Source organism: Equus przewalskii, chromosome 16 (assembly GCF_037783145.1).
Source record: "Equus przewalskii isolate Varuska chromosome 16, EquPr2, whole genome shotgun sequence".
Taxonomy (NCBI): domain Eukaryota; kingdom Metazoa; phylum Chordata; class Mammalia; order Perissodactyla; family Equidae; genus Equus; species Equus przewalskii.
The window spans coordinates 8,494,668-8,512,218 of NC_091846.1; the positions used below are offsets into that span (position 1 = coordinate 8,494,668).

The following is a 17,551-nucleotide window of genomic DNA, read 5'->3' on the forward strand; positions in this document are numbered from 1 at the left end:
TTAAGGTCATTTTTGAGTGACAGCGTGATGGGTTTTACCCCTGAAAACTATCCAGTTTCAAAGAACTGGGGAATTACTGAGGTCAGCATATTGCAATCCCCCAAACCTGACAGATGTAGGTTAGAAGTGATAATCATTTCTTCATGAGAGCACCCTCTAAGAGCAATGAGCAATGGCATCAAAAGTTTAGAAACTAAAAGTAAAAAGTAGAGGAAATATGAGTATAATAGAAAGGCCAAAAATTAATAGTAAGAGACTAGGTAAAGAATGGGAAAATTTTTATCAGAGAGCAGATGTAGAATGTTCTTTCACAGGAATGTAATTTGCTGCAGCCTGAAATCAATCTATCTACTCTAGCAATCATGCATATTTTACAATGTGATTATGATAAAACTTTAAAGGCCTATCTTTTGTTTCAATGATGTCAATTTAAGGAGAACTTTGTATCTATTTCGGCATTAAAAGTATCAGATTAAGGGTTTATCTCTTCAACAGCTTGGATCAAAGCTTTATAGCTTCTATTAAAGAATATTGTTAAATGCTTGTGATTCCTGAATAGATATAAGTTTGACACATTAAATGTATTGTGATTTAAAGCAGAGTTAATTATCAGATGTATCTTTTCATATGTAGCCTCTGGTACTATTGTTTTTTAACTTAAAGGAAATAAATTAGTTATTTTTTCATTTTTAATATGAAGAAACACTGATAATATGAACAAGCTTTGTGAGTACAGAATTGCATATATAAAAGGTAGCCATAAAGTTGTATTCTAGTCTAAACTGTTAACTACAGGAAAAAGTAACAGGAATGTTACGTTATTAAATTTAGGGAAGAATGGAAACGTGCTTCCTTCGTTTAATACGTATTGACTTCAGCTACGTACTAGATACTATTCCTGGTGCTCTGAATTCAGCAGTCAAGACTCTGTGCTTGAACTTGCCTTGTAGTGAAACTTGCTCAAACGTTCTTGGGGAGCACCACCTTACTAGGGAAGACAATCAGAGGAGGTAATTCACAGTCTCTCATTTTTAATTGTGTAAACAGATTGTAGAAGCCTGAAAACACATTTTTCCATTAACTTCTCTATTCTTCTAAATAGCCTCTTCTCCCTCATTAACAATGCATTTTTTTCCCCTAAGTGGCCTAGTAAAGACTTAACATAACTTGATAAAGTTCATCTACTTATTATCAGACTGGGTTACCATAAAAATTGTGCCTTTTCTCCTTAGGAATAATGAAACTTTCATAATTCTATGAATGTTTGCTAAATTCTTTCTTTGCTTCATTAACATTACTTATTTATATATTGGCTACTTGCACAAATTCCAGTGATTTTGTAGCAAGCAAATTTAAAAATCTTAGAGAGTGAGTTCTTTTTTCTCCCAGTGAAATATCGACTCATAGAATATTAGAACTGGAAGAACCTGAGAGATCATCTAGTTGTATTGTCAACTTAGAGACGAAGAAAGGCATTGGGGCCCAGAGAAGGTAAGTGATCTGTGATGGGGCCACTCAGTGGTACCGATGTGGTCGTTGCTGGAGCCTTGTTCTCCTGACCGTGTTCAGTGTTCATCCTATGACGTGAAGTTCTCTGATTGAGCTTCTGATCGTTTATCTTAGGTTACAGAACACCCTGGAAAAGAAGAATTTTGTTCTCCTCCTTATACTCACTACGAAGTTCCTCCAACTTTCTACCGATCGGCCATGCTCCTTAAACCCCAGCTGGGATTGGGAGCAATGTCCCGTTTACCATCTGCAAAGAGCAGGATCCTGATTGCGAGTCAAAGGTCTTCAGCAAGCGCCATCCACCCCCCAGGACCCATAGCGACAGCTGCCAGTCTCTACAATCCCGACCCTACAGGTAACTGATCCAGCAGTTGCTGCTGCTTCCTGCTGCCCTTGTAAATAGCAATCATATAAAATGGTAGTAACTGTCTAAAGCATGAATGCCTCTCACCCTTGAAGAGGAGCCTTGTTCTTCCATCTGATTGTAGATACAGACATTTATCAAGACGCATCTCTGCAGCTGTCATCCTCCATGTCACTTTTAAAATGGTGGCCGTTGTCACCACGTCCTCACTTCTTGTAGTTTCTCCCTTCCCTAATACATCCTGTAGGCTTCAGAAAACTTTTTCTGTAAAGGGCCAGATAGTAAATATTTTAGGGTTTACAGGCATTTCAGTCTGTGTTGTGACTGCTCAGCTCTGCTGTTGTAGAATGACAGCAGCCACAGACAATACGTGAATGAATGGATACAGCTGTGTTCTAACGTCATTTACAAAGGCAGATGGTGGGCTGGATTTGCCCCGTGGGCTGTGGTTTGTCAGGGAGATCTTCCTATCGCACAGCACTGATGATGTCACTCTTCATCTGTTCATAAATCTTGAACACCCCATATTTGCTTACAGAATGGCCCTGCCTCGTTGCCCAGCCCTGCCCTCCTGCTCTGAAGTCACTGACCAGTGTCTTCTCCTGAGGTTCTCTGCACTTCTTTGTTTTCCTCTCTGCATGCTTCTGCTCATGTGGTTTCCTCCAGGTTTTATGTATCATTTAATTTTAGAAATAATACATAACATATTTTGGGTTGGTCCCAGCCTATTAATAGTGCTACTATCTGCTAGAATATGGCTGGGGGCACTCACCTGGGCCCATGCTGCTTGTGGCAAGGCTCACGGACATTTCCCCTTTCAGAGCCAATGTTGTGGTTGGACCAGCCCTTGTGGTTCTTATGATTGTAAGATGCAGCTCAGCAACAACCATTAGGGAACTTTGAAAAATCAAGGTTTGCTACTCATAGGTCCTGGAGGGTACATGGCAGAGAAAGAGAGAGAGACAGACAGACCAACAGAGAAAGAATGTACCTGGGGTTCTGCTTTTATTGGGGTTGAGGGTGGGGCACCTAACTTTCAAGGGTTCACTGTTTATTGGTGAATTTAAAACATGAGCACAGAAATTAAAGTGCATTAAGGGAAGAGCAAGAGGTCAGTCAAATGGTCAGTTATTTATGTCAACCAGAGCTTTGTAAAAAGGGGCTCTTCATGGATGGGGCAGCCTGGCACTTTATCTAGTTGTGTAGCTGTCATGTGTTTATTTGAGATGGATGTCCTGAAGTGGTTGCCTTGGCAATCAAAAGCTTAATGTCAGGCACTTACATTACAATCCAAAAAGCTAATTTTCGGGTTGGCTGGGTGGCATTAGTAGTTAAGCTCACATGCTCTGCTTGGCAGGCTGGGGTTCGCAAGTTCAGATCCTGGGTGTGGACCTACACACCACTCATCAAGCTGTGCTGTGGTGGCATCCCACATACAAAATAGAGCAAGATTGGCACAGATGTTAGCTCAGGGACAATCTTCCTCACCAAAAAAAAAAAAAAGGCAGCAGCAGCAGCAGCTAATTGTCAGGTGCTTACACTATAATATCCATTGTAAAAAATTTTGAATATTGAAAAATATGAAGAAGACAGTAATAGTATTTATATTTTTTATCACCCAGCTAAAGTTAATATTAGGGAGTTTTTTCTTTCCAAGTGTTTTTTTTCCTATGCACTTTTCAACAGTTGAAATAATACTGTGAATTTTGTTCTTTTCTGCTAATATCATATTGTAGGCATTTCCTATGCCATCAAAGTATTTCAGAAATATTTTAATGGCAGCATAATATTCTGTTTTGTTCATTTATTCAGCAAATTTGGGGTGCTTATTATGTGCCAGAAGTTGTAAATTGAGGACTGCAGCAGTGAACAAAACAGAGACATTATTATAAACAATGTTGCAGTTTGTGTCTTTGTATATGCTTATTTGTCTTCATTCATATTCTTTTATTAGGATAAATATTTGAAGTGTAATTATTGGATAAAATTGGATTTTGGATAATTATTGGATAAAATATCCAAACTTTTTTTTTTTAAAGCCAATGAATCTCCTAGAAAACTTGTAACAATTACTTTCGTATTAGTGTTTCTTGAAAGTGCTATCTTCTTGATATACCCTTGCCAGTATTGAGTATTGCCATTATTGTTTTTATTGTTGTTATTGTATTTCTTTTATTATTAGTGGAGGGGAACTTTTTTCATCTGTTTGCCATTATATTACTTTGTGAATTGTCGTTTACTCAGGTGATTATTGATGGTCTTAACGGTTAGGTTTTTTTTGACAATCACTTCTATAAAGACATCAAATTAGATGTTGATGGTTCCCATGATATAGGCATATTATGATGAACCTACCGGTTGTTATCAGGGCTGCTACAAGTCAATTATGTGATTCTTTCGCTCATTCAGCACTTATGACTGAGGGACTGGTACATGTCAGCACTGTTCTCTGTTTGGAGGATAAAGCAGTGACAGCGGACAAAAATCCTTGCCCCTGTGGAGTTTAAATTTTAGAATTGGGCGGAGGGGCAGACATTTTCGTTTTAAGTAAGTAAATCAATGGCATGGTCTATTGGGAGAATAAATAGTATTGAAAAAGAGGAAATGTTAGAGAAGAGGAATACAAGGTGTGGGACAGGAAGGAGGTGGATTATGATTTTACATAGGGTAGTTGAAAAAGACCTCTCTGAGAAGATGACCTTTAAACCAATCCCCCAAGGAGGAGAGGAGGAGCCATCGGGATATCTGGGGCAGAACTTTCCAGGCAGAAGGAGGAGGCAGTGCAGAGACCCTGCGGTGGCAGGAAGGCCAGGGAGGCTGGAGCAGAGTGAGTGGAGGGGCGAGTGAGAGGAAATGAGAATAGGGAGGTGATTGGCGTTGGGGGTAGGGGAGTTGCATAAGGCCTAAGAGCCGTTGTAAGGCTTTGACTCTTACTCTGAGTGAGCAAACCATTAGAAGGTTTGGAGCTGGGCAGCGTGATCTGACTTTTGTGTAAACAGGATTTCTCTGACTCCTGTGTTGAAAGTGCACTGTAGGGGGACAGATACTGAAGCAGGGGGAACAGGCAGGGGGTGATACAATGAGGGCAGTGATGAGAGACAGAATGTAGAGGACAAAGTGGTCCCTGACTGACTGGACATGGGCTGTGAGAGAAAAAGAGCAATGGAAGATGACTTCAGGGCTATGGCCTGAGCACCAAGGAGTTGCCATTTAGAGAGGCAGGGAGAAGTGGGTTAGGAAGAGAAGCTAGAAGCTGATTTAGGACATGTAAGGTTGAAATGCCGTTAGTTATCCTACAAGATAAAGCATCGGATCTGGGGGACTTGAGTTTCAAGGATGGGACCTGGCTGGAGATGTGCAAGTGTTAGTCATCAGCAGATGGATGGTAGTTAAGGCTGTGACGTGCCCCTTCTCTGGGCTGCTATTGCTATCCAGCACAACTTCACCTTCACATCCATCAGTGAGTTATAAATTTGATGTGAACTTGAATTATGTGCTTTTTGAAATAGGGTGATGTAACAAGTGTTAATAGTTTTACTCTGTGCACAAAATTTGGAGAAACTTAAAATTCCAAAAAATAAACTTTTTTGGGATTCATCTTTGCAATAGTCAAGGTTTGAATAATGCAAGGTCTTTAAGAATAGCACTTGCATGAAAATAACACTACCCAGTAGAGGTGGGCAACTTGAGCCTCTTCTACAGCCGGCTTATTTGTGTGACACATTTGTGATGAGGGTGACATTTCTTCAGAGTTCAATTCAGCCCTCAGAAGTATGTATATGTGGGACCCCTTCATCCCTACTCCCTCAGGACCCAATCCTTTTTTCTTGGGCTTCTGGGTATTTTAATTTGGAGAAAGATGTGTGTCCACATGGGTGATTACTGGGGACCCAGTAAGGCCTTGTGACAATGATGAGTGTCACTCCTACAGGACACTGAAGATGTCAAATCCTTCTTAAGAACTGTTGGGAGGATTGCCTGGCACAGGCTTGGGAACAGACAATGGAAAGTTCTTAACTCAGGAGATTGGGGAGCTTTAGAGGGTGATGACGCAGCTCCCCTTGGCTCCTGGGCACCGGAGCCTTGCCAGTGGCCCTTTGCTTGGCCTCCTCGCTTGGCTCATCCCAGGCAGCAGGCCCTCTTCCTTCTGGGTCAACTTTGCTAGAGTCGCCCAGGCTCCCAGGACCTGCTCTGGCAATACGCCTCACTCATTCACTTCTTTTCTTTCTGCAGATATCCTTCTGTTTTTTTCATATTTTCCTCAGACATATTCCCTTTCTCCTCAAATACTATTTTCTTTTTATTTCAGAGAGTCCATTAAAATGCAGAGCCAAAGTCATTATCCACCAAAAAACTGTTAATAGTTTCTCTTAACTTCAGAGCTGGGAGAGGTTAACTTTCAAACTCTCCCAGGAAAAGAAGGGAAATATCTAAATACCATCTTTCTGGAGCAGAAGGGAAGAAGAACAGCCAGTCAGCTAGGATTCCATGTTAAAGAACACTGAATGCCCACTCCTGCCGTGCCTCCCTGGCGACCACCTCTGTGAGGGTCTCTCGTTTTGTTCCTTCACTATGAGAAATCTTCTGGCAGGAGGGGGTAACATGCACCCAAGACTGGAATTTAGAAAGCTGTGGAGAAAAAGAAAAACTCATTCATTCGTTCACTAATAACTTCTTGCACATTTGCTATGTTAGCCCAAATCATAAAAGTAAACGTGGACAGATTTGGCTACATTAAAATGAACTTCTCTGTGTTTTTAAGCAGTCAGTTAAATCAATAAGAAAAGCATCAAGAAGGGTTCCAGTAGATGGATGATGAAGAGCGTAAAGAGTTAATTTAAAAATAGGAAAATATAACTGATAAATAAATATAAGTCTAAAATCCCAAACCTGCAATTATAAAATTTGAAAAGCTATGAAACCGAAATGTTTTTGTAACTCATTTGATGGCAATACCTTACCTGATGCAACATGAATATTGTGTGTTTATTTATTTTGCTTTGTGTAAATATTCATGCATTTTTTCCCCCAAAGTGTTAATGTGGTTAAGGGGTTCTGTCAGAGGGTTGGACAACACATTGTACCTACTGTAAGTTAGGCACTATTGTTATTTTTGTATTATAAGTGAATGGAGTGAAACTTGGGTTAAATAACTTGTCCTTAGTCATACAACTTGTAAGCCACAGGGCTGAACTCAAGACTCTGTCTCAGCATTCATGTTCTTAACCCCCACCCTAGACTATATCCTTTAACTGCCTATGTCAAATCTTAGTGTAATGCAGTATCTTTATTTAATAAAATAAGGATCAGACCAACATGCCTTAGAACAGGAGTTGGCCGACCATGGTCCATGAGCTGGCTACCTGTTTTTGTAAATAAATTTTGTTGGAACACAGTTTGTTCACCTGTTGTCTGTGGCTGCTTTCAGAGTTGAATCGTTGCATTAGAGGCAGGATATTGCCCCAAAGTCTAAAGTATTTACTATCTGAACTTTTAAGAAAAAATGTGTTGACTCCTGCCTTAGTATGTTGCCAGTTACCATTTAGAGTGGTACCATTTAAGTTGAAAAAGTATATGTCAGGGGCCGGCTCAGTGGTGCAGCGGTTAAGTTCGCACGTTCTGCTTTGGCGTTCCGTGGTTCACTGGTTCGGATCCTGGGTGCGGACATGGCACTGCTTGGCACACCATGCTGTGGTAGGCGTCCCACATATAAAGTAGAGGAAGATGGGCACGGATGTTAGCTCAGGGCCAGTCTTCCTCAGCAAAACGAGGAGGATTGGCAGCAGTTAGCTCAAGGCTAATCTTCCTCAAAAACAAACAAACAAACAAAAACTATATGGTATATGGCAGATTTTGAAACTCTTTGGCCAGTGAAAGTCTAGGTCTGGGAGACAAGGTAAATTGAAATTTTATTGATGTATTTTATCAAAATGCATCTGTTCACAAGGACATTCATTGGTTTTTTTCTTCCTGGAGAATTTAGCTGACCCCACACAAGGCAATAGGGACTGTGATGAAATACTGGTGCCAGGAAGGCCCTGAGGAGGCACCATGGGTGTTGTGGGACTATAAGCTTTAGAGAGTCTGAAGTTCCTGCACCTCTGGAGAGCCACAGGATCAGAGCTGTGTAGCCGTCAGTCTTACACCAAACATCAGCCAGACAAACTGAATCCTCTGGGGAGATGCTTAGCAAAGAATCTAATGAGGAACCATTAAAAGAGTCTCTGGGACTATTCTCCTATCTCTTTTCAAGACCACTAGTTTTCTTCGGATGATTTTAAGATGGTGGGGTTAAGAAGTCTTCGCCATTTTCTTTTCTCGAAAGTCTCCCTCCAAACAACAGGAGAATAATGTAGATAATGTCTTTAGCAAATCTAGAAACATCTGTGTATCCAAACTGTAATAATTGAAGAGGGGCTGCCAAATACAGAAAAGACCTAAAGAGGATGCCTTCAGCTACAGTGGAGACAGGTCAGTAAAGCTCACAAGCAAGGGGCCTGCCCCTGGGGAATCCGTGCTTGGAGCAGTGGGGTGGAGTGCACGGGCAGGAGTCGAGTGTCCGTGACCCTGTTCTTCACCACAGATCAGCAGGGTGGCAGGGCTGAATGAGAACACAGACATCTTTACAGTAATCAGTCTGCAAGGTTGGGTGTCAAGAGGCTCTGAAATACAAGCAGCCCTGTAGCCACCAACCTCATTTGTCTGGAGAGAATTAGGTTAAAACAAGAGCCTGTGCTCACACAGCCTCAAGTCCTGTGGCTCCTCGCCGTGGAGCAGAGAGAATTCCTGCCGACTTTGAATCAAGCTCCAGCCCCTTACTGCATGAACCTCATGCACATAGCTAGACAGAAAGAATTCACCTTAGAGAAGATGAGTGAGAATCAAAATCCCCACCTCCCCACGCCTCCTTCTCTCCTCGCCAGCACACACTTACTGGGCCCCAGCTGCAAGAGCCTGGGTCGCTAGGAAATACAAAAAGTATTTTCTTTCTCTATCTCCCTTCGTCTTATTACCATTATAACATTATTACCATTATATTTCTTATTCCTCTCATTACCATAAAATTTTATAGAACTAGGTACCCAATTCCATCTGTTCTGGTTCAAGATGAAGTTCAGAGACTGGGTCTCTCCCTTAAGTAACCCTGGGGCCCCAGATGGGCCAGTCTCAGCACAGTCATTTAAAGAAGCTCATTTCAACTACCAAGGGAAGAATAAGGCATTCCAGTTTACACCTGCTTCCTAAAAAGCAAGTGGTCCAATTCCCAACCACTCTAAAATCTCACTCCCTTTTCTCCCTTAGTCTCTCATATCCTACAACTTGTCTGGAGCTTCTCTCTTTCTCGCCAATTCTCAAATGTTTTCCAGGAAAGCTCCCAGCCTTCCCTGATGCCCACCCCAGTCATCGCCCTCAGGATCTTCTCAACTCCTCCTGCCCCATACCCCACCTCGTCACCACTCAACCCAGTCACCGCCGGGCCTTCCTTTCCTGTTCCACCCATGTCCTGGGTTCCTCCAGAGAAAGGATGGGGAAGCTCTGGACTTTCCAGCTTTTTTCTTGATAGTCTTTGAGTTTATGCTGTTTGTTTTTTTTTGGACTCACTCATCTTCTCATAAGGTGAAGTCTTCCTGTCTAGCTGTTTGCACAAGAAGTGTGTTCCAGGCAGAAGAAACAGCACACACAAAGGCCCTGAGGTACTAATTGGCTTGTCATGGTCATGGAACAGGAATAAAGTCATCATGGCTGGAGTGAGAGCTGAATACTGGAGAGAAAGTAGAGCAGTGGACAACGGCCAGATCACATAGTGCGTTAGAGGCCCTGATAGGGAGTTTGGATTTTAACCTAAGTGTGCTTGGGAGCCCATGAAAGTTTTAGAAATGGTCTGATTTATGTCTTATAAAGATCATTTTGGGTAGTCTGTATAGAATAGAATAGAAGAGGTAAGAGTAGAAGTGGGAGACCAGTTAAAAGCCCGAACATTGATACAGATGAGAGATACTGGTAGCTAGTAGGGTAGACGAAGAAAGGGAAGGAATTGTTGGGATATATTTTGGAGATAAAGCCAATAGGGTTAGATGTTGTAGGTGAATTATGGGGAAAGAGAAGAGCCAATGAGGACTTCTAGAATTTTGGCCTGAGCTCCTGGATGGATGGTGATGCCATTCATTAAGATGGATTGACAAGCCAGGGGAGTAGGGGAGAGACTCGGCCTGGCAGGAAGTACGAAGAGTTCTGTCTTGGAAATTCTAGTGGAGCTGTCACAGAGGCAATTTGATATGTGAGTCAGGGGCTCGAGGAAAGATCAGGGCCGGAGATTGAACATTGGGGTTCACCAGATGCTACTAAAGTTGAGGGAGTGTAGCTAGAGAGCAGAAGACATCCCAGGATGGGCCTCTACATTCTGACATTTAGAGCTCTAGCAGAGAAGACTGGGAAGCAGCGGCCGCTGTAGAAGGTGGACATCCAAGAGAATGTGGTGTCTGGAAAGCCAAGAGAAGACAGTATGTCAAAGAAGCAAGGAGTGGTCAATGGTTTTGAATGCCACTAAGGAACTGAGTCATTGGAGGACAGAGAAGGGATCAGTGAATTTGGCAACGTGGAAGTCATTGATTATCTTTACAAGTGCAATTTAAATGGAGTAATGGGGACAAAAGCCTGCTTAGCCAGATAGACAGAAGGAAATTGACACCTAAATCTAGCCAACTCAAGTTTATGGAATATAAGCAGCAGGTAGCAGAAATGCTAGATGAGACTTGCAGTTATTTCATAATTTGGGGAGTGAGAATGATTTTGTTATGTTTGGGCTTTCTGAAAAATACTTGTGATAATTTGGAATGACTACACTGATCTGCAGAATTTCCCTGAAACTGTCTCTCTATTGAACGTGACCCAAACAGATACAGCACTGTCAGCTGTACTCAAATGTGTTGTGAGTCACAAAAAATCTATTAACTTTTCAGGTAATTGGCACTTTATTCTTATTACTGTCAATATGCAAAATATTATCTGGTGTCATTTTCCCAGGTCTATTTGCTCAGCTTTTAGAAAATCAAATAGGGGGCCGGCGCCATGGCCCAGTGGTTAAGTTCCCACGCTCTGCTTTGGTGGCCCAGGGTTTTGTAGGTTCGGATCCTGGGTGCAAACATGGCGTCGCTCATCAGGCCATGCTGAGGCGGCGTCCCACATAGCACAACCAGAGGAACTCACAACTAGAATATACAACTATGCACTGGGGGGCTTTGGGGAGGAGAAGAAGAGGGGGGTGGGGAGGAGGAGGAGATTGGCAACAGATGTTAGCTCAGGTGCCAATCTTTAAAACAAAAAAGGAAAAGAAAAGAAAATCAGACAGCTGGAAAAGCAAGGCTGAGATAAGTAAGGAAATGAAAATGGTCCAGACAAATGAACAAGCATCAGAAATGGCTTACTGCCACAAAATTTCAGAAGGTCCATAAAAGGTAAGAAAGATGTTGTCCTGAACAATGAAGGATGCCTATTGTAAGGCTGTGGGGGAAGGGTTACCGTGTCATGCCATAGTGAAAGTCATGTCTTGTTTTAAGGCTGAGCTTGTATACAAGATAATTTTGGCAACCTAAATACAATGGTGACAAAGCCGATAACTAATTGTAACTTCAGAGTGATTGTTATATACAACAATATTTTATTTAATCTGCAAATAAACTTATGATAGGTTTTTTTTCCGTTTCTTTTTCTGTTTCATAGATAAGGAAATTGTTTTACAGATGAAGCTCAGGGTGATTAAATAATATTCACAAGGTCACAAATCTAGTAATTTAGAGTAATAGTACCCAAGTTGAGATCTGTCTGGTTAACAATTCATGTTCTTAATCAGCAGAATGACAAACCATTGCCATTCAGCTGCAACTGGAGGGCCCAATTCATTCTTTCCTCAGGGAAATGGGCAGGATCCAGTTTTGGGAGGTTTGCGTGTTAAGGTTAATATACCTTTATATTCTTGTTCATAACTGTGTAACCACAGCGATGACACAAAACCTTTCCTATTCCTAGAGTTTCCCTTTTTCCCTTTACCAGACAATCCGCCCTCCTATAGCCCTACTCCAGGCAAATACTGACTACTTTCTGTCATTGTAAATTTTGTTTTCTAGACTTTCATATAAATGGAATCACCACTATGCACTGTTTTTGTATCTGGCGTCTGTCACTCAGCATGGTGTTTTTGTGATCCACCCGTGCTGTTGCCTGTATCTGTAGTTCATTCCTTTTATTGCTGAGCATTGTATGGATAGATGTCCCACAATTTGGTTATCCATTCACCTGGTGATGGACATTTGGATTGCTTTCAGTTTTTGGCTATAACAATTCAAGATACTATGAATATTCATATACAGATCTTTTTGTGGACATATGGTTTCATTTCTTTTGGGCAAATACCTAGAAGTGGAGTTGCTGGGTTTTATGATAAGTGTATGTTTAATTTTAAATTAAACTGCCGAACTATTTCTGAAATGGTTTTCCTATATTATGTTGCCATGAGCAGGCTGAGAGACTTCCTGTTTCTTCGTTTCCTCACTAATATCTGGTATGGCTCGTCTCATTTAATATTAGCATTCTAGTGGGCATGCAGTTATGTAAAACTATAATTAGTTTTAATTTGCATTTCACTAATGATTATTGATGTTGAGCATCTTTTTATGTGTTTATTTGCATTCATATATCTTTTTTGGTGAAGTGTCTGTTCAAATCCTTTTGGCCATTAAAAAAAATTCTGATTTGTTTTCTTCTTAGATATTTCTTTGGCAAATATTTTCTTCTGGTATTTGTGTTGATTTTTCATTTTCTTAACAGTGTCTTTCAAAATGTAGGCTTTAAATTTTGATAAATTCCTGTTTATAAGATTTTTCTTTTATGGTTTATGATTTTTGTTTTCTATCTAAAAACCTTTGCCTAACCTAAGGTCTCAAAATTTTTTTTCTATATTTTATAGAAGTTCCATAGTGTTATTTCTTATGTTTAGGCCTATGATCCATTTTGAATTAATTTTTATATGTGGTGTGAGGTATGGATGAAGGTTCATTTTTTGCATATGGATATCAAATTGTTCAAACACCATTTCCTGAAAATACTATTCTTTTTCCTTTGAAAATCAACTGACCATATAAATGTAAGTCTATTTCTGGGCTCTACATTCTGTTACATTGATCTACATGTCTCTCCTTATGCCAATACCACACTCTCTTGAATACTGTAGATTTGTAGTAAGTCTTGAAGTCAGGTAGTATAAATCTCACAACTTGTTATTCTTTTTCAAAATTGACTATTCTAGATCATTTGAATTTCCATACATAATTTAGAATCAGCTTGTGATTTTCTAGATATATACTTGCTGTGATTTTGATTGAGATCATGTTAGATCTACAGATTAATTTGGGAATTGAGCTTTTAACAACATGAAGAGTTTCAATCCATGAACATAGTATACCTCTCAGTTTATGTGAGGCTTAATTTCTCTCAGCAGGATTATCTGGTTTAATATAGAGATTTTTTACATTAAAAAAAGTTTCTTTGTATTCATAGCAGTATTAATTACAATAGCCAAGAGGTGGAAGCAACCCAAGTGTCCATTGATATATGAATGGATAAACAAAATGTGGTATATAAGTATAATAAAATATTATTCATCCCTAAAAAGGAAGGAATTTTTGACACATGCAACAAACAACATGGATGAATCTTGAAGATATTATGTTAAATGAAATATACCAATCACAAAAAGAAAAATGCTATATGATTCCAATTATATGAGGTGTCTAGAGTAGTCAAATTCATAGAAACAGAAAGTAGAATGGTAGTTGCCAGGGGCTAGGAAGAAGGGGAAAATGGGGAGTTGTTTAATGGGTAGAGAATTTCACTTTTGCAAGATGAAAAAGTTTAATATATTTATATTTTTATATTTAAAATGGGCTTTTAAAAATCCAGTTTGCTTATCCCTGCTTTTTAATTGGAGTCTTTAGACCATTTACATTTAATGAAATTATCAATATAGTTGGGTTCAAATATACCATCTTGTTATTTATTTTCTATTTGATCTATCTCTTCTTCATTTTTTTCTTCTCTTATCACCTTCATTTGGATTGACTATTCTTTAGATTCCATTTTATCTCCAATCTTGGCTTATTATATATAATTCTGTGGTTTATTTTCTGTTAGTGAATGTCCTAGGGCATTGGTTGATGTACTGTGTTCAGTGGGTTAAATCAGACCTGTTACCTGTTTCTGTAAATAAAGTTTTAGTGGAACACATATTATTTCTACGTATGTTGTAAATCCCAAAGTATGTCATTAATTAATTTTACTTTAAACAGTTGATTATCTTTTACAAAGATTTCAAAATGTGAAAAAATATTTTTTATTTTTATCTATATATTTTACTATTTGTATTGCTCTTCATTCCTTTGTTTGATCTGTATTTCTATTTGGTATCGTTTTTGATCCGCCTTAAGTGTTTCCTTTAACATTTCTTGTTGTACAGGCTTCTAGTGATGAATTCTTTCATTATTTGTAAATCTATAGAAGTCTTTCATCTTTATTTTTATATATATTTTCACTGGGTATGGAAATCTAGATTGACAGTTTTTTCTTTCAACACTGAAGATTTTGTTCCATTGTGTTTTGCTTTCATAGTTTCAGATAAGAAGTCTGCTCTATTTCTTTGTCTCTAGCTTTTCTCTTTATCACTGGTTTTCACCAGTTTGATTATCATGTGCCATGCATTGGTTTTCTTTATGTTTATTCTGTTTGTTGTTTATAGAGTTTCTTTGATATATGGATTTATAGTATCATCAAATGTGGAAATTTTTGCCATTATTTCTTCAAATACTTTTTTTGTCTTTATACATATATATGTATATATATATATATATATATATATATATATATATATATATACACTATATAAATACAAAAATATGTATGAAATGAAGACAAAGTATTATAAAGTATATATATATATATGTGTTAGCTTGATAAGTCACTGAGGCTCTGTTAATTTATGTTCATTCTTTTTTCTCTCTGTGCTTCATTTTTGATAGTTTCTATTGTTATGTCTTCAAGTTCATGGATCTCTTCTTCTGTAGTGTCCACCTCTGATTTCATCCAGTCCATCTTTTCATTTTACACATTATATATTTTCTCTCTAGACATCCCATTTAGGTCTTTTAAAAATATTTTAGTTCTCTCCTCATCACGTTCAGGTTTATATCTACCCCTTTGATTATATGCAGCATATTTATAACAACTTTCAACATCCTTTTCTGTTATCGCATCATCTGTGTCATTTCTCAGTCTGTTTCTGTTGACAAGTTTTTCTTTTGTTTTTGGGTAACATTTCCTCTTTCTTCTTATTTCTAGTAATTTTGACTGGATACTGGACATTGTGGAATCTACGTTGTTTGATGCTTCATTTTGTTCTATTTCTTTAAAGACTATTGAACTTTTTCTGGTGGGAGGTTTAGTTACTTATTGATTAGTTTGGTCCTTTTGAGGCTTGTTTTAAGTTCTTTCAGGTGGCTGTAGAATAACCTTTATTCTGGAGATAATTTCTGGAGTCTCTGTTGGGTACCGATGTATTTGACAAGGTCTCTCCAGTCTCACTATAGGGAAGTGGAACAATTTCCAGCCTGTGTAAATTCTGAGAATTGTTTTTATTACAGCTGCCTAGTAACTTTTCTTTCCTCAGAAGTTGTTGTCACTCAGTCTTGTGGATTTTTTTCTTCATGCATGCACAGATTGATATTCATCCAGAAGCTCAAAGGGGACTCTGATGCAGATTTCTGGAACCATTTGTCTGCATATCTCCCTCTTCTTTGGCCCACACATTCTCAGTGCCTTGGCCTCTCCAAACTTTGATCTCTGTGTCTTCCTTCACCATGATGGACAGCCTCTCTTTGAGTTCCTCCTTCCTGTACTATGGCATGGAAGGTGCCTCTAGGCAGTGAGATTGGCCAACGATAAGGATCACCTCATTTGTTTTCCTTCTCTAAGAGATCACATTCCTGTGCTGGCTGTTGTGCAATTTCTGAAACATTGGTTTCATGTGTTTTGTTTTGTTTTGGCCATAATTGTTTATGGCAATTTTCATGTCAATTAAATCTTCATGGGTGGAATTTTTTTTTACATATTCATCAAAGATTGTTAACATCAGATGGTGTTTGTTGTATCTAATAAAAACTTTCTTTCTCTTTTGTGTTTATTCTTTTAGTTCTAGGCTATTTATATAGAGGGTGTTTTAGGGGGTTTTTGTTATTATTTTAAGAATAGTTTAAAAAATGTGTCTGTATCCGGTTGTATTTTGTCTTTAACTGGTATCACACACTCAATGGGTCAGGATCCTCTGTTACTGTTCCTTTGGTTATCCTCATATCTTTATTTTACGTGGTCACTCGAGCCTCTGAGCACCATCACACTGGCAAATGAGAGCTAGAGATAGGAACAGCCCTTAATGCTGCACCCTGCCATTTAGCATTTACACATTTCCAACCTCAAGTAGTTTCCCTCATTCTGAATTCTAAGATCTGGTTTGATATGTGAATTGCATACACTGCATTTTTTCAGTTCTCAGGTAGGAAAACTCTTAGGTCTCTAACAGGCAAGTAAGCCTGTGACTAGACTTTGGGAAGAACTTCTGATTTTCCACTCCTGTGTTGGCTCTGTGGGTACCATTAGGTGCATCAGGGCTTTAAAGGGGGTAAAAGAACTGGATGTGAAATAAACACATGCTACCCCACAAAGCAGATTGTCCCAGAGTTTCTCTGTCATAAATTAATGCTATTTCATAAGGCCTCAAGTCTTACAGATCTTGATGTAACTGTGTTTGCTGAAGAATAAATGAACCAAGCACTTCCTTACTTTTTACATTATTTCTATGTTTTTGTATACAGCGTTTTCTGATTCCACAGTCATGCATAAACTATGCAGTTTTACTGTCATCAGGCCTGGGTATGAAACTCAAGGTGCTGTTTAAGTGCTCAAAGTACAGCGGGACTATCACCTCCCATTACGTGGACATAAAAATCTTTATTAGTGAGGGGCTGGCCCTGTGGCCGAGTGGTTAAGTTCGCGCGCTCCGCTGCAGGCGGCCCAGTGTTTCGTTGGTTCGAATCCTGGGCGCGGATATGGCACTGCTCATCAGACCACGCTGAGGCAGCGTCCCACATGCCACAACTAGAAGAACCCACAACGAAGAATACACAACTATGTACCGGGGGGCTTTGGGGAGAAAAAGGAATAAAATCTTAAAAAAAAAAAAATCTTTATTAGTGAAACCTAAGATCGTGTATAAAAACAGTTTGTTGTTAGATCCCTCACTTCTAAGGAATAAAAAGATAGTGATTTCATGTACTGCCTTCTTAGTAGATCTATATATGTTTTATGTTCTTTCTTCAGAAAAATCTCTCTATGGCCTAAAACATTATATAAAAAATGTTAACCTATAACATGTACATCATGTTAGGATGTAATTTGTACTCATGGGAATAAATATATACCCAGTGTTGCTGAAAGCATGAGGTGTTTGTGTCAGCCAATGCAACCTGAAAGCACTGTAATATTTTCTGTTGGGAGTAGTGAAAGTGTCAGAATAGAAGTTTTTAAAAGACTATATGAGAATACTCTATTCTGTAAGTAACCAGTAAGTTCAATCAC

At 39.1% G+C, this 17,551-nt stretch overlaps 1 protein-coding gene across 13 annotated transcripts in view; it reads left to right on the forward strand.

Annotated features, from left to right (window-relative positions):
• MTUS2 (microtubule associated scaffold protein 2) overlaps positions 1 to 17,551 on the forward strand; it is a 559,616-nt gene that overhangs the window by 185,705 nt on the left and 356,360 nt on the right. For all 13 annotated transcript variants that reach the window (XM_070577881.1, XM_070577872.1, XM_070577884.1 and 10 more), the window contains one exon: positions 1,624 to 1,864. In XM_070577881.1, coding sequence (XP_070433982.1) covers positions 1,624 to 1,864 — 241 coding nt within the window. The remainder of the gene's footprint in view (positions 1 to 1,623; positions 1,865 to 17,551) is intronic.